At 38.5% G+C, this 20703-nt stretch overlaps 1 protein-coding gene across 8 annotated transcripts in view; it reads right to left on the reverse strand.

Moving 5' to 3' along the window:
- Trpm6 (transient receptor potential cation channel subfamily M member 6) overlaps positions 1-20703 on the reverse strand; it is a 223161-nt gene that overhangs the window by 43178 nt on the left and 159280 nt on the right. For all 8 annotated transcript variants that reach the window (XM_087184111.1, XM_087184117.1, XM_087184110.1 and 5 more), the window contains 3 exons: positions 19846-20045; positions 15265-15397; positions 132-1255 (listed from right to left, as the gene is read on the reverse strand). In XM_087184111.1, the coding sequence (XP_087040237.1) occupies positions 132-1255; positions 15265-15397; positions 19846-20045 (1457 nt within the window). The remainder of the gene's footprint in view (positions 1-131; positions 1256-15264; positions 15398-19845; positions 20046-20703) is intronic.

Raw genomic sequence — 20703 nt, forward strand, 5'->3', positions numbered from 1 at the left:
TTTTACCCAAAGAGTCAAGAGAAGAGAAAGAATGACAACAGTGTAGTCCAAAATCAAAATTTAAAAAAAACAAAAAAACCTATAGTTAAACAAAGGATTTAAACCTGTTTTTAAAAATGCTTGCACCTTACTTTTAATCTTATCGATCTTCATCGGTTTCTCCTCCTTGTGGAATCTAAAACTATGACTGCTAGTAAAGGGTCTGTCTCTGCAGAGAGGGTTGATCCAGAAGGATCTACTTGGCTGCAGCCACTGTTGCACATCCTCGGAGCACTCACTACTTTGGGACAAGCTTGTTGAGTTCTCAGACAGACATCTGCCTTGGATCTCCATGGGACACAGCACACTCGGAGCGGAGTCACTGTTACAAGAGGAAGGCAAGTATGTCTCCCACTTGTTCTTGAAGTTAAACACACCCATGTCATCACCTTCGGAAAATGCCAAGTTCACATATCCATCTCCAGACTGTATGCTTTGGGGTTGGGAAGAGAGGGAAGCTATTGTTGAGGGTGTGGGTGTACAAGTCAGACTGGACTGAACCTGCTCCACTGTGCCTTGCTTGTCTGGCATCTCAGTGACTGGCTCATGCTGCTCTTTGGGTTCAGCCACTGATGCTTGGCCTGAGGCAGCTGGCGTCTCACTCTGCAGGATCTGTTCATTTGCTAGTACATCTGCATCTGCATCCACAGATGGTTTGGACAGAGGCAAGACAGTTTCTGCAGAAGAAGGAACTTGCTTTAGATCAGAAGGAACCAGGAGAAACTGGCCATACTTGGAATTTGCATGCCTATTAGGAGACACCCCAGAATCAACTGTACTTTTTTCTGCTTCTTGCTCGTCCAGGTCATCTCTTATATTTGAGTCCACTCTCTGACTGGCCATAATCTCAAGAAGGGCTGTATTCTGCCCTCTTGAGGGAAATTGGCTTCTAGCCAGGCTCCGCAGCAAAGAAGGGGGCATGCTATAGTATCGGCATTTTGTCTCTCCAGAGATCTCTGCGCTGCCCAAGATCCTTGTGCAGATGACATTGTTCCAGCTGTGGGGAAGTTTTCTGCCAGTGGAATGCTTCCTGTTGGCCAGGAGAGCCTCATCCTCTTGCAATGTGTCAACTGCAGAAAGAACCTTTAGAGTATCCACAGTCAAGGCAGAGAGGTCCTGCAGGTGTCCCACCTGGCTGTCCAAAGACAGCAGGGAATCCTTTATAAAAGACACTTTGTCATTCGTTTCTTTCAGTTGGAAATAAATTTCCGCAACCCTAATGGTGAAAGTGAAGAGAAAATCAATAAACGCATTAAGCCAGTGGGATTTTTTTCTTGCTCTGTCCCTGCCCTACTGCCACGGTTAGGTGATTGCTAAGACTTAGATGCTTCCTAAAGTCTGTCTCCCACCTTCTCTCTCCACTGTACTATATCTTCTCTTCCATATGATTACATCTACTTCTATATTCCCACCGTGACTCCAGTGAGGGAAAACTACAAATGTGCATTGCTACTCCTTATTTCTTTCTAGTATTTCAGAACCACATTTGCAGCTGCCTGAAACTAATCCCCCTTCAATTCTTTGATTAGTCATTCCATTTTTATTCACTAATGTGCTTGTTCATTTACATGGCAAAAACTTGAGCATTTCCTATTAGCAAACATTGTACAATTTTAATGGGAAAAGATATTCTGGGAAAGAAACCAAAATGATGAAAACAAAAACAACAACAACAATAAAAACAACTCAACTCCATAGTTCAAATAGGCTTTTCAAGTTACAAACAAAATCTGCACTAGGAGATGTATTCAGGAAAAAAACTCCTAATTTTTTAAATCATTTTGAATATTTAACCCAAGATTATGATGTTGAGACACATTCATACAAAAGCAATACAACACGTCTTCATTTATATAAATACGAAAGTAAATTGCCTGTACATCAGATTAACTATAACAATTTTATTCAGAGAAAATGAGAGAAAGAGAAAATGTTGGTTAACATTTATCTGTAAATATCTCTTTGGAGATGAGTATTGTTTTGTTCCCCTATCCCACCATACCACTAAAACAAAATGTTGAAGTCTTAATCCCATTACTCCAATGTGTGACCTTTATTTGGAAATAGGATCTTTTTTTAAATTTTTACTTTATTTAGTACATGTTTGCAGTATAGGATGACATTCATCATAGGGATTTGATACACATATGTAACACATTTTAATTTTGTTTTTTGCATCCTCTTCCCTCCATCCCCCCCTCTCCATTTCTTGATACCCTTCCAATATACAAAAGCTCTATCTCCCTGTTTCCCATTATTTATCTTTTATTTTGCTCTTTAATATATTTATACTTTGGATTTCACATATAAGAGAAACCATGCAGTGGACCAGAAAATGGCCAAGTAGTGATTGGTAGCAAAATTTAGCCCCTCCAAGATCCAGATTCCAGACAACTGGAAAATAATAACTTGTTGAAGAGAAAAAAAAGAAATAGATTACTAGGAATCTGAAAGGAACTGACTGGAAAATTAGAAACCACAGAGATGTTGCAAAAATGGACCACAACACAAAGAAAAGAACAAAGTAATCTAGAAACTCAGCTTGGCTTATTGAAGACACAAGGTAAATACTCAGGGCTGGCAACTCCCAGGAGAAACAGTAGAACAGGTCATTGGCACAGTCTCCAGGAGGAGGCCACAGCTATTGTAAACTGCAAAAGCAGTTCAAAGTTACTCCTTCCACATGGCAGGCAATAGCCAGAGAGGAAATCCAGTGTGATGCCCACCATATTGCCAGAGAATGCTTAATCAGGTGCCACTTTAGAGGTTGATGATTTAAGTCTGGAACTCAGAGCAACTACAAACAACACTTCAGGGTTCCCACTGTAGCCCTGCCACAGTAACTGGATGAAAGAACCACAGGAGACAGTCAAGGACAAGGAGCAGGCTAGAAAGAAATTTATTGAGAAGTTTAAACTCAGGCTGAGAGGGACACAGGCCCCACATTCCCTGACAAGACGCCAGGCTAGGCTTGGGTTGTGCACAGAAACAGCTGAGTGTTAAAATTCCACCATTAAGTACTTGAACCCTTGCCCTGCTGCCTACTTCAAGCACAGATCTGAGACCTGATAGTGTTCCCTATCTATCAACGTGAGGAAAGGCACACTTTGACTCAGAAGGTTGCCACAACATGGGGTGAATGGACAGAGTGGCTTCTGGAACATGGGGCATCTCATGAACCCAGTGGCCATAAAGCTAGGTAGAGAAAACTGTGACTTGCTGGAATCCAAACCTGTGGATTCTGGAAAGAAACCACGTATTTAAACATAAAGAGAAAAAAAATTGTTTCTTTTCTTGGGCTTACTTTTTTTTCCTCTTTCTTTTTCACTGGTTTATTGGGATTTGGGAAATTTCTTTTATCCTTTCTCTTTTTTATTTCTTTTCTTTCTTTTTTCTTTTTAATTTTTTCCTTTTAATGTTTTCATTTTATGGTCCATTTCTTTACCTTTTTCTCTTTTTTTTCTTATCTTCTTTTCTTGTTTGTTCTTTTCTGTTACCTTTATCTAATTCTATAAATATCCATCTACTCCTCAATAGAATCCTTTGTCTTATGTTTTCTCATTTCGTACTGTGTAGTTTTTCAAAATTTTCTTCTATTTTCTCCTCCCCAGTGCTATATATATTTACTATTATTACCATTAAGCTTTAGTAATATTTATATAGTTGGTTAACTATACATTATTATTACTATTATGTTACTATTATTATTAGTGGTGCTATAGTCACACTTAGTCGATATATATACTGTATGGCAATATTTGGTTTGTCTTAGTGTTTATGCTATAAATATAGATATCTTTTCTATAGTTGAAAGTGGTAGATTGTTAGTTCTTATGATATGTCAATATCCAATTTGTCTTAGATGATAATATTATTGCTGATTTACTTGTTATTGCCAGGGTCACAGAGTTGTTGCTGCTATTAGGTTTTCTCTATATGCCAATCATCAGATTACCCTTGTGTCATTAACAATACTGCAGTCCATTTCCAGAGAAATGGGTGCTGGACCATTTGTATTATATCCTCCCCTCCCAAATTAAAGAAGGTGGTCAGATCTTGGGACAGAAACAAAGAATTATAGTTAGCCATGCCTAGAGTACATTCCTGAAAAGCAGAAACTAACTAAAAATCTCCATACTAGCAACAAAGTCTTTCCATTGTAAGCACCCACAAACCTTAGAACGAAACAAAACAAATAGAAACATGACAAGACAAGGCAACAAAATGCCTTCCAACTCCTCCAAAGCCAATCCATGGGGCATTAAAGGGGAGAAAAGTAAAAACCACACAGCTGAATTATTTTTAAAAATAACAGAGGAGATTTTTTTTAAAAAGATCAATAAGGTACTCAAGAGGCTCACAGGAGATATAATTAAACAGATAATAGATGTAACTTGTTACATCTTGTTAGATGATCAGAGAGCTTACAGAAGACACTAATAAAAAGGTAACTGAGCTAAACAAAATAATACAAAACATAAATAACCAATTTAGCAAAGAATTAGTCCATGAAATGATTTCAAACAGAAATCCAATAGATTAAAAATTATATTGGAAGTATGGGCAGCAGAAGCAGCCAGTGTGAAAACAGAGCGTCAGAAGTAGAAGATGGGGCTTCTGTCAAAGACCAGTTACTCAGAGATACCCTAAAAAAAAAGAGAACATAAAAAATGGATCCAACAGCTGCTAGATGACACAAAGAAGACTAATCTAAGATTAACTGAAATCAGTGAAAAATCGGAAGACAGCAAAAACGGCACTAAAGAACCTATTTACAAAAATAATAGCAGGAAAACTTACCAAATTAGGGAAAGAATTAAATGTATGACAAAGTGAAGTATATAGAACCCCAAAGAGCCACAATGTAAAGAGAACCTCCCCATGACACATCACAGTCAAAAATCCCTGAAGTCCAACGCAGAGACAGAATCTTAAAAGCTGTTAGAGAAAAGCAACAAATCACTTGTAAAGATAAACCCATTAAAATTATAACACACTGTGCTCGCTTCAGCAGCACATATACTAAAATTATAGCACACTTCTCAACAGAAACCTTAATAGCTAGGAGAGCTTGGAGTGAAGTGTTTCAAGGACTAAAAGAAAACAACTTTCAACCCAGGCACATATATCCTGTAAAACTATCTACCAAAATAGATGGACAGATAAGATATTTCTGTTACAAAGAGAACTTCATGAAATTCATTACCACCAAACCAGCATTACAAAAAATTCTCAAGGATATCCTAGAGACAATGAAGTCAACAATGCCAATAAGTCAAATAGAATGAATACACCAGGCAGCATAAGCAGTTACAGAGAAAGGACGGGGAAGGAATCAACATGAGAATAATGCAAGAATATGAGTAAGTCAATAACTTTCAGTAATAACTCAAAGTGGATGGTCTCAATCCCCCAAACAAAAGACACAGATTGGCAGAATGGATCAAGAAGTAAAACTCAAAACTGTACAATGTATAAGAAACACATTTAATCATGAAACAAATACACAAATTTTAAAAAATCAAGTGGAAAAACAATATTCCATGCAATGAGACCCCAGAAAAAAAGCAGGAGAAGTTATCCTAATTTCAGACAAAGTGGACTTCAAACCAAAATTGATCCAAAGAGCCGGACTACATATTGGATAAGGAAACAATTCAATAGGAAGAGTTAATAATTATAAAGATAAATGCACCAAACACCAGTGCACTCAAATTCATAAAACAAACATGACTAGACATTTTAAAAATCATGTAAACTCCTATACAATTATAATTGGGACTCTCAATGCCCCATTGTCACAATCATACAGATTGACTAGACAAAAACAGTCAAAAAAGAATCATTAGAATTTAGCAAAACCTTCAAACAAATGAACTTAATAAATATCTACAGAATGTTCCACCCAACAACAACAACAGAATACACATTCTTCTTGGTAGCACAGGTACCTTCTTCCAACACAGAACACGTGTTAGCCCATAAAGCATGCTTAAGTAAATGCAAAAGAATCAAAATTATCGCATGCATATTACCAGATCATAATGCACGAAACTAGAAATCAATGGCTAAAAAAAATTAAACAAACAACTGGATATTAAACAATATATTCTTGAATAATCTTGACCAATGATATTTTATCACAGAAGAAATCAAGGAAAAAATAAGTCAATTGCTACAAACAAACAATAATGCAAGTACTATAAACCAGAACCTATGGGACACAATGAAGCAGCTCCAAGAGGGAAATTTATAGCTCTGAATGGTCACATCAGAAAAACAAAGCAAGTCAAAATAAATAACCTAATGATACACCTTAAAGTCCTAGAAAAGAAAATCCAAATCCAAAGCTAATTATGAGAAGAAAATTATAAAGATCAGAGCAGAAATTAAAGAAATTGAGACTAAAAGAAACATTATAAAGAATCAATGAATCAAAGAGTTGGTTCTTTGAAAGAATAAACAAAATAAACAAACCCCTAGCCAATATAAATTCTTTCCCAAAAAGGAAAGAAAACAAAAATCAATATAATTAGAAGGCAAAATCAGAATGTACTTTGCCAAAATCCAGATTATTAGTAACTACTTTGAGAACCTGTACTCTAATAATTGAGGAAATTCAGAAGAAATAAGTTCCTATATATATATATGAATTATCAAATAATTGTAGAATTTTAGAATTGTAGAATTCAGAATTATAGAATTCAGAAGAAATAAATTCCTATATATATGAATTATCAAAACTGAACCAAGAAGATACTCTGAACCATCCAATAAGAGGGAATGAAGTTGAAGAAGTATCTTTTTTTAGACATCTAAAAAAAAATCCAGGTCCAAATGGATTTGTTGCTAAATTCTACAAGAACTTTAAAATTCTTCAGTACTGCTCAACCTCACCAATACTTCTCAAACTCTCTATTGAAATTTAAAGGGAAGGAATACTCCCAAAGTCATTCCTGGAATCTAGCATTACCTTGATTCTAAAACCAGAAAAAGAGCCAACCAAAAAAGAGAACTACAGGCCAAACCCTTAAATGAACATAGACACAAAAATCCTCAATGAGATACTAACAAACACAATGCAACAAATCATCAAAAAGATTATACATCATGGTTAAGTAGAATTCATCCCAGGATGAGGGGATGGTTCAACATACATGAATCAATAAGTATAATATGCCACATAAACAGAAACAAGGACAAAAATCACAAGATCATCTCAATTGATGCAGAAGCCTTTGACAAAATTCAACATCCATCCCTGATTTTTTAAAAACACTGAAAAAATTAGTTATAGAGAACCTTATCTCAATCTGATGAAAGCCATGTATGCAAAACCAATGGCCAACATCATATTAAATGGGGAAAAGCTGAAAGCTTTCCCTCTAAAATCAGGAGCAAGACAAAGATTTCCACTATTACCACTACTGTTCAATATAGTTCCTGAAACATTAGCCAGAGAAATCAGACTAAAGAAAAAAATAAAAGGGATATGGCTAGGAAAGGAAGTCAAATTATTATCGTTGTTTGCAGGTGACATGATGCTCCACATAGAAGGACCAAAATATTCAATCAAAAGACTCCTAAAATTAATAACCAACTTCAGTAAGCATACCAAACAAAGTCAACAAAATTAATAGTGTTACTGTATACCAATAATAAACTTACCAACAAAGAAATTAGGGAAATAATAACATTCACAATGACATCAAGAAAAATTGAATACTTAGTACTTAACCTAACGAAGGAAGTAAAGGACTATAATGAAAACTACAGTACACTGGAAAAGGAGATTGAAGAAGACATCAGAAAAAGGAAAAATGGCCTCTGCTGCTGGAGAGGTAGAAACAACATAGTCAAAAGTGGCCATACTTCCAGAACCGGTATACAGATTTACTGCAGTCCCAACCAAAATACCAATAGCACTCCCCAAAGAACTAGAAAAAACAATCCTACAATTCACATGGAACTAGAAGACACCTAGAAGAGCAAAATCAGTCCTGGGCAACAAGAACAAGGCAGGAGGCATCACAGAACTTCCAATTATATTACAAAGCACCTGTGATTTAAAATAGCACGATATTGCGGAAAACAATAAACAGATGGGTCAATACAACAGAATAGAGGCTCCAAAAACAACTCCATGCACATTCAATTACTTGATCTTTGATAAAGGGACCAAAAACTAAATTACACTGGAGGAAAAATAGCCTCTTTAACAAACGGTACTGGGAAAGTTGGCTATCCACACACTGGACCCATATCTCTCACCATGCACTAAACTAAAATCAAAATGGTCAAAGACCTAAATGTTAAAATAGAAACACAATATCCTGGAAGATAAAATAAATGAAACTCTTGAAAACATAGCTGTAAGCATGCACTTTCTGAATAGAACTCCAATTGCACAAGAAATAATACCAAGAATCAACAAATGGGGTCACATCAAATCAAAAAGCTTCTGCACAGCAAAACAAACACAGTGAGGAGACAATCTACAGAATGGGGGAAAAAATGCCAGCTATTCAGCTATGACTGGACAGCAGACCAGTATCTAAAATATATAAAGAACTCAAAAAACTTAGACCCCCCCCAGTAAAAGGTCCAATCAAAAAATAGACAACTGTATAAATAAACATTTCTCAGGAGAAGAAATACAAACAGCTAATAAATACATGAAAAAATGTTCAACATCTCTGGCCATTAGAGAAATACAAATTAAAACAACACTGAGATTCCATTTCACTCTAGAAAAACATGGCTATCATCAAGAAATCAAAACATAGCAAATGCTGGCAAGGCTGCAGGGGGAAAGGAACATTTCTACATTGTTTGTGAGAATGTAAACTAGTAAGACCACTATAGAAATCAGTATAGAGGGCTGGGGATTTAGCTCAGTGGTTCTGCCTCCTGCCTTGCAAGCATAAGGACCTGAGTTCTATCCCCAGTACCAAAAAAGAAAACAAAAAATCAGTATAGAGATTCCTCAAAAAAACAAAAACTAGAAATTCCATTTCACCTTGCTATATTCCCTCTCTACATATCTTCCTGTAAGCACTAAAGACATCATGTTACAGTAATACATACACACCCATGTTTACAGCAGCACAATTCACAATTGCTAATTCTTGAAAGATCCTATGTGCCCATCAACAGATGAATGGATTAAGAACATGTAGTATTTATACACAAGGGAGTATATAAAGAAGGATAAACTTGAATTACTTATAGGAAAATAAATGCACCTTGATGCAATAATGGTAAGTGAAATAAATCAGACACACAAGCTTAAATATTGCATGGTTTCTCTTATATGAGAAATCCAAAATATAAATAAAGAACAAAATAAATATAGATAATAGGAAATAGGGTGATAGATATTTTGCAAATGTGAAGAAGACCAAGAGAGGGAAATGAGGAAGAGAGAGTAAGGAAAGGCAATTTTAAAAAAGAATTCAGATGTGTTATATAAATGTACCAACTCTCCACAAAGCATGAGATCTTTATATACTACAAACGGGTACTGATAAAAAATAATCATTGAAAAAATATTTTAAAAAGAGATATCATGGAATAATTAAGCTTGTGTGTCTAATTTAGAAACAGGCTCTTTACAGAGGTAATCAAGTTAATGTGAGGTCTTTAGGCTGAATCCCACCTAACCCAAGGTGTATCTACAAGCTAAGAACACTGAGGATATCCCGCAAACTCCAAGAGCTACAGGAAGCAAGGGAAGACTCTTTCCTAGGGACACCACCGTGGACATGGTCCCACCAACACCTTGATATGGGACTTCCAGCTTCCAAAAATGTGAGAAATAAATTTGTTTTGATATAAAACACCCAATTTTTGGTACTTTCCTGTAGCAGCCCTAGGAAATTAATATAGTTATCTATACATAACAATCAAGAAAATAAATTACAAGATATAATTATATAGAAGAGACTTGTATGCAAATATATGGTACATATTTTTTAAATAAAAATAAATTGGAAAATTAATATTTTAACAAACAATGATGAGGTATTCCTGTCCCTTACTTAATCAAAAGCTTTTGCAAGTTGTTGGAGAAAGAATACACAGATTCCAAAATTCCTAAACTTAAAATTGAAGAGACAAGGAAACATGACAAAACAGTCAATTTCATTAGGTAATCAGAGATGAAAATTAGGATAATAATGACTTCATTTATATTGTAACAACATTTGTTTTAAATTGGCAATTTTTTAAACAGAAACAACTCAGCAGTAGCAAGGATATAATACTGAGACAGAACATACATAAGAGGCTACGTTTCACTATGCAAAATCAGATATATGTGTTACATAATGAGGTAGAATATTATGCAGCCATTAAAAATCCTACTTACACTGCTGACAATTTTCCTTGGCTGTTTCTTGTGGTAAGAGCAAAGTTGTGGATGTCTGTTATGTTCTGATCTATATTTTTAAAATTTGGTACAGAATTTTATAAGTATAGTAACTGTAAATGCTAAAATACATTTTCAAAGAATATCTGATTATTTGCAAAAAAGTGTTTTGATGTGCAAGAGGGAAATAGGCTACATAACTGTATAAGTTTAGCTGAAAACTAAATGGAAAAAGGCCAACATTTTCACAGTGAGCTCTGGCTTGTGACATTGTTTTTCTTTATTTTCTACCTTTGTTTTGTTCTTGTATTTGGTGAAGAGTGGGTATGATTTCAGTGTCTCAATAACGGAAATCTTTGATAAGATGAAAGCAGAACAGCAAAGGAGGAAATCTGGCCGACAGTGTCAGGGCTGCTGTGACGATCTGCAGCTGTAACAAACCATCCCATTGCATCTGGGGCAGGGGAAGCAGTGATTATTCCACAGAAGGATGAACATTCGGTTGTAGCAAACACATCCCAAAATAAGTTCAACTTCCTCCCTCTAGAGCATATCTCAGGACACAGGATTTGAAAGACCTTCCACTTCTTCTCTCTGGGAACTTTGTAGATAGGAATTAAAGAATAAAACAGGGAATATTTTCCACTTTTATTATATTCTATATGGGTAGAACCCTCTCTTTCTTGTTTCTGCTATAGAATTCAACTTCTATAACTCAATAGTAGCTGAATAAATGCTTCCTGACCTTCTGGAACCTGAAAAGTTAGAATAGACAGAGATGCTGGCAGAAAGAGCCAAAATATATGTATATTTCCTTCCAAATACATTTAATTGGAGCCTTTCCATCCAGCATGCTATTTCATCTAATTCAAAAGCAGTACAGTCTGAACCATGGTAATGGAGCCTCATTAAGTCCCATTAGCTGCAGTCCCATCCCATGGATACAATGGAAACCAGCGTGTATTCACGGCAACAGGTAGCCCACCACAATAGGAACCTGTGAGATAAATAACCCGCTCACCTCACACCGGCTCCTCTTGCTTTTACAGGCACTTATTTTCTAAAGCACAATGTCCTGTGAAGCCTATTTTAATTATATTCCTAGACCACCAGCTACATTAACTTAATCCAAGCTGTCAGTCATCTGGACACATAAATTCTTATCATTTCAGTTTCCTCTGTGTAAAGTCTTGGGAATGCAGGAAAGATGAGAAAGGTAACTATTTTCTTGTGGGCTTTGGAAAAGACACTTTAAAATGAGATAATAGCAAGTATAATTATAATCCTCGTGATAATCATAATATCCACTACACGCCTTTTTTTGTAGAAGTTCCTCACACCCTATTTTATTTAACCCCCACCACAGCCCTATCAGGAAGACATGACTAATGTCCCTTTAACAGACATGAGGCTGGGCATCCAGTCCAGACACTCTGAGTCCACTGTCAGCAGCATCCAGCCTCCACCCTGTCTAAACTTCTCGGCAACTCACTGGGGGTCTGAACAAGGTTCTTTGGGTGTCCCAGAGTCCCTGGAAATAACAAATGAGCTACACCAAGGAATCTCATGCCGAGAGCTGTTCACAAAGGTTCCTCAAAAAAGCTTTAGAGTCAGGGAGTGATGGGGCCTGTCCAAGTTATAGCTCTTTAGGGTTGAGTCACAGCACAAATTAGGTGAGCATTTTTAAACTTTTTAGAAACCACAGCATTTCCCAAACATGCTTTATATATTTTTTTTTCTTTTTTTTTTTTTTTTAATTCCTAAAAGCATCTAACTCCACAAAACACAGACAGAAGAAAGCTGGTTGCAAAACTGAGGTCAAAACAGAAGCTACATGAACCAAATTATACCTTTCCTCCTAAAATAAATTAAAAAGCTCATATTCCAAATAAGGGATGTGAAACCACAAGCCGCCTTAATGTTTTCTTTCTGTCCACTCACAGGACTTACTCAATTCTAGACAGTGGCAAGGGGTGTCTTCTGCAGAGGCAGGCAAACATGCAAGTCCCCTCCTGATCCCCTTCACCCCTCTCCAAACTACTGCTTGGTCACTTCAGAAAATGTCCCTTCCTTCCACACCTCAGTATGAGCTGCCAGCAAAGACCTCACCAAGGGCAACTGTAAAATCGGTGCCACAGAAACAACTCTATCAAGAGGGGAAATGGAGGCTCTTTGAAGTTAAATTAGGGTTTCATAGCTAAATTCAAAACCCCTTGGAAGTATCCATACTTTTTACAAGCCATATACTCATCTAACTTCTAATCTTCTCCTCAAATCCCAAGGAAAGAATACAAGAGAAATACAATGGTATATGATTAATGCTCTTAGGATTTTATTATGATCATCAAGTTACTTGTTTGTAAATGCCTGTTTCACACTTGTTCACTCAACATTCCTCAGTTTATGATACACCTTCTCCTAGCTCTGCTTACACCGTACTTCCCTGCTCAAATCTTCCTAGTCTTTTCTAAGAGCTCTTCTTTCCCTACCCATTTCACAGTTATTGGCAGGGTTGGACCATCACCCTGCTGAATTTCCTCATTCTACTTTATTTCTGCCATACTTTTCGTTCCCTAGTGTAGGCAAATGAGTCTCACAACTGACTCTTCCCAGAGGCAGATGGTCTCCTTGTCCAATTCCAACTTGACCCAGGGCTTCAGATCCATGCATCCAAAACATCCTGGGCCTCTCTAGCTAACTGTGTCAAAAGAATCTCAAGCTCAATAAATCTAGAATTCACTGCTTTTCCTGTACGCCTTTAGTATACTGTACTCTGTATCTTGAAAGTGTTTTTATCCAGTTACCCCTGCTACAGACCCTAGAACCATCCTGGACCCCATCTTTTCCTTGGTTCCATCCAATCCCTAACCCATCTCATCAGCTAAGCTTTCTGGTCCATCCCATTCATTCAATCCTACTGCACTGACCTCGGCCAGGCTTCAGGACTCTTCTATCCTCTGTACCATTCTCTCAAGTGGTCTCCCTGGTCCCCCTTCTGACCTCTCAAACCCACACTGCCACTGAAAGAATCTACTTGGAAGCCAAATCTATCCACAGACAGCTGAGCACCTCAAATCCTTCCTTCACTTTATGGTTTAAAGAACTTTCTATAATTTTGGTTGAGGGGTATAGACCTTATGTTATCTAGCTCTTCCCCTTTTCATAAGGTTTGGAAGGGAATTTAAATTTTAAAAGAAATTATTCTCACATTTTTGCAGGATGTTTTTACATGAAATAGTTATGTCTTCTTGTACCTTCACTATTCATAATACTCTGCCACAAATCCATTCACATCATCTCATCTCATCTTCACAGCAACCTAAAGAAGTGTGTCTATTTTCATGTCTGTTTTATAAACTTCTTTTAAAAATCCAAGGTACAAAGAGGTTCAGTAAATTTTTCCAAGAACATATAGCTAGTAAGCAGCAGAGCAGAACTTTGTCCCAACTCTGTAAACTCCTAATGTGGGTGTGCACATCGTACAAACCTGAGAACCAGGTTGGCCCTCAGGACTGGATGCACCCAGATGGAAGGAGACGGAATGTGTGTTATGGTTTAGATCAAGGATTGACTGGGTATTGGGGACTTTAGAGTGCCGTGTGCTGTTAAGTGTCAGGGCTCCGGTTGGAAGAGGCGGGTCACTGGGGCTCGACCTGGAAAGGTCCATCTCCCTCCCTGGCTCCTCCCTTTTCCCCTGTTTCCTGTTGGCTACGATATGAGCACCTCTCCTCTGCCCAGTCCTTTCCACCATGCCATTCCCGCATCTGAGCCAGCTGACCATGGACTAAAACTTCTGAAACTGTGAGCCAAAAGAAACCTCTGCTCCTGCAAATTGTGTGTATTGGTAATTGTATCTTGGTGATGGGAAAGGGACTAAGAAGTGTGGAGAGAAGGAAGAAGGAAGAGGTGTGGAAGAAAGAAGGGGAAGTTCATTTAGCTATGGGCTAAAGGTATTATTTAAATGAACTACAATTTGTGGATTCACAAATCATTATCTGATATTCATCTTTTCCACAATATTAAATTTGACCCTCAATTCAATAAGCTACATACTGCATATTTACATAAATATGATACCAGCAGAAAAGTAAAGGATTCCACAACTATGACTTATGCCTGTGGTGAGCCATTCAGAAAGTTCTTAGTGTGATTCAACTTTATATAAAATCATTTATAAGGATTTCCACAGATCTATCTGATAATATTTGGACATTAGAAAAAACACATGCACAGTTAGATTTAACAATTTATATTCAGTTTCATGAATGCTCAGAAATGAAGGCACATAGTTAACTTCTGTGCATTTCCTTCTACTTACAAGAGTAATTCTGTGTTTTTTAAAAAAAATACATAATCACATCCTTCCCCATTTGAACACAAGGCTGGGCACCCACAGTCAGTCATATACCCATGATGGCTTTGTTTCCACTCATTCCCCAACGTTCCCCCTTTCTCCAAAGTGGCTTCCCTCTCCTTGAACCTCTGCTACTGCCTCCCTCTCCAGCCTCCCCACCCTGACCCCAGGGGCAGGCCCTCTCCCCCAGGCACGGTTTTACTGCACCCTCCTTCACCCTAGCCTTACTATCTCCTTTCTGTTCCCAGTCCTGAGGGAAAAGCCCATGCCCTCCATCACGCTGGCTGCCCAAAGACTTTTCTGCAAAGCGCCTAGAATTTGATAGTTTCTCAATAAATATGCACTGATTACCTGAATCATACATGCTCAGAAATGCTTCATACTGGAAATCTCAAATGTCTGTGGCTCAAAGTGGATCTTTCTACTCCTTTAGACATTCTAGAGTAGAAGCAAATTTTAGTAGAAGTTTGGGAATTTTTTTAAAGATACGCTTATTTTTTACCTTTCAGATGTCACTCTGACTCGTTCCTCAAAACTATAATTCAGGCTCTCCATCTTCTCCTGGAAGTATTTTTCCACACACTGCTCTTCAAAATCGTGAAGTTTTTTTAGATCCTCTGTACTCAGGTAGAGTTCTATGGAAATAAGTATTATACATACGAAGAATCATTTTTTGCCCTTAATGGGAAGCTGAGGCAGGGTATGCTACAGATCAGATATGCTTTGAGTATTTTCCAAAAGAATTCACAGGCTGGAAGTGTGACCCTCAGTGTGATGGTACAGAGCAGTGGGGCCTTTAGATCAAGGGGCACCGCCCTTGGAAGGGATGAAGGCAGTTCTCATAGGAGCAGGCTGGAGCAAGCCTGACCCTCCTCTCCTCTCACTTCCTGTCTACGTCACCACACCCCCCTTTATCATATTTTCCCCACCCATGCTGTCTGCCATGTTATGAAGCAAACAGAAGATCCTCACCAGAAGCCAACTAGATAGAGCCACCCCATGGTGGACTTTCAGTCTCCTAAACTGTGAGCAAAATACACTTGACCCTTGAACAAGGTGCAGGTCAGAGGTACCAAGGCCCACGCAGTCAAGAATCTGAATTTAACCTTTGATTCCCAAAACGGGAGTTTAGCCTCTTGTTGACCTTCAGAAGCCTTCCAGGTAATATAAACATGTGATTAACTTATATTTTATATGAGATGTGTGTTATATGATGAAAAATGTATGAGAACAATGAGAGATCACCCTTTTTACTTTGATAAGCAATTTACTGGTGAGTTGGACTGTGCATATGATAATCAGCGTCACAAGCATTTTAAGCAGGGACTCACACCACTGGAGCACCCCACAAAGCAGGAGGAGGTGGCCAGGGTATTATCACAGCAGGACAGTACCTACCGCAGTCAACCTTATGCAGCAGCAGCAGTCTAACATTACGCTTACACATCTTCTTACATTTCTCTCAGCTCCAAAGGGCCATGCATGGTCTGTGTTACTTCCAAAAGGAAATGAGTATGGTCTGTGTTTACATAGCTTCTGATATATTTTAAATTTTTCTGATAGTTGTGTGCATATTTTACAGGAGTGAAGGATAAAATTTACTATTAGCTACCTATTTCATGTATTTGTGATACACCTAGGTTTTTGTTAATTTTGTTGTTATTTCTAGGCAATATGGTTGGTCTTTGAGTATTTTCAAATTGTTGCATCTCAAAAAAAAAAAAAAATGTGCAGCCAGGGATTTAGCTCAGGGGCACCATGCCTGCCTCAAAACTGCAAGGTCCTGAGTTTGATCCCCAGTACCAAAACAAAAAAAGGTGCAAATGGACGTGATATAGGAGGTAGGGGTGACAAAGCTAGCTGGGAAAATAAGTGGGACCTGTGGATTACAAGATCCTGGCGTAGCACCAAATAATTCCCAGTATGTGGAACTTCTCCAGGGCTTCCAAGAGATGTTGGTGGCATATAAGCACACAGACACCATCAGGAGCCCACTAGAGTGACTCCTCACGGTAGCCTACTCTGTGCATATTTATTTTTGCTTTTATCCTTTCCACTCTTTGTTTGGCCCAAATTCACTCTGCATTGTCAGGTTTTCCCCTTACCCCTTCACCTCTCACTTTCCAAATAAACTTTTCCATCCTTTTTGGCTTGTCTCATCCAATTCTTTGTTCAAGGCAAGAAGGACCTGGTATACTTCTAGTTGGTGAGCCATTTCTAAAGGAGCTACCCAACAACAGATAGAGTCTCACGGTTCAAACTCTTGGTGGTCAAAGGTCAACTGTAAACCTCTCTTCCTTACAAAGTTTCTAGCCTTTGCCATTTTCGCACTGCAGCACGAGTCCAGTAAGAGGGGTACAGGTAGCTTTTCTGCCTCTTGTATTAAAAATGATAAGCTGTAGCTTGTGTGATAACAGGCTGTTACTCTGTCACACTGTACTCCTGCAGAAGCAAAGTATAGAACAGCTAGAAACATCAATCCAGGTCTCTCCTACTTGTTCCTTGAAAAATGACTCATAGAGAACAGATATTGTCTCTCCAATATTTTCATAGGTTAGAATTTTTTCAAAAATTCACAATATTTATGTGTAAATGGGAAAAGAATCTGATTGTCTTTTTGCTCTCTGCCAACTGCTTTAGCTATTAAAAGGATAATAAATAACCTAGTGATAAAAATCAAGGTTAGAAGAAGGCCACCACTATTGAAATTAATCCAGTAAGTATAAGAAAGTTTTACCTTGTTGCCCTGAGCTCATATTATACTGCACACTTCCATGGGGGAAAAAAACATATTGACTATTACCAGCCAGTCAAGGCCATATACCTTCTCTTTAATTAACTCATGGAAAAATGTATCATTTTGTGATGTTTTGAAGCACCTGCAGTTCTTCCTCAAACTTCAGCATTCAGTCTACCACCGTGGCTGTCACTCTTCTCTAGGGGGTAATACATCATATTTTAAGCCAGTTTCTAATACTTGGAAACTATACAAATAAAATGATTTTGCTAATTAAAAGGATAAAATGGGAAAGCTCTCTTTCATTAATGGTTTCACTTAAATTAGGAGGAAAATGACTACCGCATCTCTCCAGCATTTGCTAAAAGTGCAAATGTTTCATTGTCTCCCAGTAAAGCAAAGGGCAATGAATATTAATTTTGAATTTAAAATTGTAGCTCGAAGAACGTAGTTTCTGGCTGTAAATGTGTTCACAACTCAAGCACACAACGTTTTCTGATGTATACGATGTGGAGGAATTTTTCAGACATTGTAAAGTCCAGTCTCTCCCACTCCCACCCAGCTTGAAGTCTGTTTGCCCCCAAAGAATCGCCTTGAAACTTTACAACTGCCTGCATGAGAGTCTGCTACGGACCCCTGAGAGCAAATTCTGCAAGGAAGATCGGCTCCAGGGCCAGGAGCGGCTTGCAGTATGTGGCTTGTTCCCGTAACTGTCCGCCAGGTGGCACTGCTGCCCTGTTGGTAAAAGTCTCGCACAAAGGCCTGGAAAACGTCATAAACCCAAGTTTTATAGGGAAACATCCCATAAAGCCCAGTTAAAGATGATCCTGGGAACATTTCTTTCGTATAGCACCAGGAAATCTGAGTAAATTCTAGTCAACTCCAGGTTCTCCTAAGTGACTCCTCCCCTTCTATTAGGGTTTCAGCGGTTCCACAGCTCATGTCTAGGTAGGCTCTCTATGAGAAGCCTAAAATTTACAGTGCAATCAAAAGCCTTCAAGTTAACTTTAGCTGTGCTTTGGTTTCCTTATCAAGGCTAAATCTCCTGCGAAGAAATAAAAAAGAAATCTTCAAAGTGACTCAAGGGGGAAAAAAATACCTCACAGAGCTAACTACTGTGCACAAAAGCATATTATACTTTCAGTCACACAGTGTAACACAGTGTAGGGGTGTCCTGGCCCCTAAGAACCCCCCTAAGTGCCTAAGTGTAGGAATAATCCACTATCTCGTACAGTACCTAAAATTGATGGAATCAAGAGTATTTTCTTTTCTTTTCTAATTTTAGAAAAGTAATATAGTACATATATCATAAATAAAGTAAAATACTTGGTTCAGGCCAGGGCAGTTCCCATTTTTTTCAGCAAAATAAACAAATTCCCCACCACAAATGAGGAAAAGGATAAATGGCTTTACATAAGTCTCCTCTTCTGGGCCTCCTCTGGCCAGATGAACGTTTCTCCAGTTTATGAAGAAAATAAATACTCAGTATTCAGAGGTATTTTGGATTTAACAATTTGAATAAAGGATTGTGACTTTATTTCCCCAACTTCCTGTATATGTAGGAATTATTTACAGATGGACCTGGTACCAATTGTGGGGTTGCTTAATAGGAACAACAGAATATCTGTAAAAGCACAATGTACACTGTTTTCTTATGGTAGCGGGCCTGACAAATCATGCAGTCAGGATTTGGCTAACAGGGGCTAAGCTGGAGCACAGAGGTTCAGTACTCAGGCAGCATGTCTGGCAGCCTGGATTTGAGCTCCAGCGTTGTAAAAAGAGCAACAAAATCAAAAAGATTTGGCCAAACAAAATGCACTAAGAAAATGTCAAAATATGGAGATTTACAATTTTAAAAAAGAAAAAAGTGAGAACCCACATCTCCATATTTCTGCACCCTGAGTTGAAAAGATCCTGAAAAGAAGAAATATCCTTTTCAGAACCACCCCTATACTCCAAAACCCAAAGAACCAAGGCCCAGGTTCATCAGTAAGGCAAAGTCCTGCTTCTCTGTCTGCCTTAGACCCCAGGGCAACAACTTTCTATTGAATTCCATCCTCCACAACAGGAAAGTAAGTGCGGGTCAGGCGACTCTGGGAGCAGTGAGCTCCGGGCCGGCAGAGACGCAGTTCTCGGGATGACCGGAAGCCTTTTCACGTTCCAGAGGGGCCTTGTTCCTCCCTGTTCCTTCCTTTCAAAGAATCAATACAGCTTGGAAGGTCAGTGGATTCACTGAGACCCCGTGCGTGCCCGGTGTTGCGTCGTCAGTGAGCTCTCTCGGAGCCGAGCTCCCCGCGTCCTGGACCCTGGCACTCTCTCCCTCCTGCCCCACCCGCGCCCACTTACTCAGTCCCACGTCGCTCTCTTCCGGGTCACGGTCACGCGGAGTCCTGTGGCAGCACAGTCTGCGGATGAGGAGGCCCAGGTGGCTGAGCACGATGAACGGGGGCGGCAGCCAGGGCTTCTTGTGGTAGGTCATGGTGTAGCGATAGCGATTGTATTTCCAAAGCTTATTTGAAATAGACTTCATATCCAGATAAACGTTGCTGTACGTTGTAGAAACACAGGAACAATGTTTTAAGATGGAACCCTGAAATACAGTCTTTATTTTCCAACTTTGCTTTTGTTGTTGTTGTTGGGGTTTTTTGTTGTTGTTTTTTTCTTTTTGTTTTTGTTTTTGAGACAGGGTCTTGCTATGCAGTTCAGGCTGGACTCAAACTCACTGTAGCCTAGGCTGGCTTTGAACTCTCAGCAATCCACCTGTCTCAGCCTCCCGGGTGCTGGGACTACAGGTGTGCGCCACCACACTGCCTGGCTAATTTTCCAACTTTTCTGATGGTTCACCTAACATTACCAGCAGTTAACCAAAAATAAATAAATAAATAACATTCATTGAATTTATAATTCTTCTTCCACCAAACAAAATACACAAATCACCTTTAATTATAAGCTATGCTAATCAGAATAATGAGCAAAGGCAGAAACTACAATGAAAGGTAAGAAAATGGAAACATCTGAAACACTGCCCTCTTGCCCTTGGTAGTATCCACGGATCACCTAAGTAACGTGCTTTCAGTCCATGATCTGTGTAGTCAGAGTAAGCAGCATTACTGTTCCTCCAGCCTTACAAAGGTACACTCTTAGGGTCAAGTGTGAGGTCTGCTAGAATAACTCTATTAAAACACCCAACCAGAAGAGGATTGC

Source organism: Heterocephalus glaber, unplaced genomic scaffold (genome assembly GCF_053883595.1).
Source record: "Heterocephalus glaber isolate CG9 unplaced genomic scaffold, H.glaber_assembly_v1.0 deba00001481, whole genome shotgun sequence".
NCBI lineage: Eukaryota > Metazoa > Chordata > Mammalia > Rodentia > Bathyergidae > Heterocephalus > Heterocephalus glaber.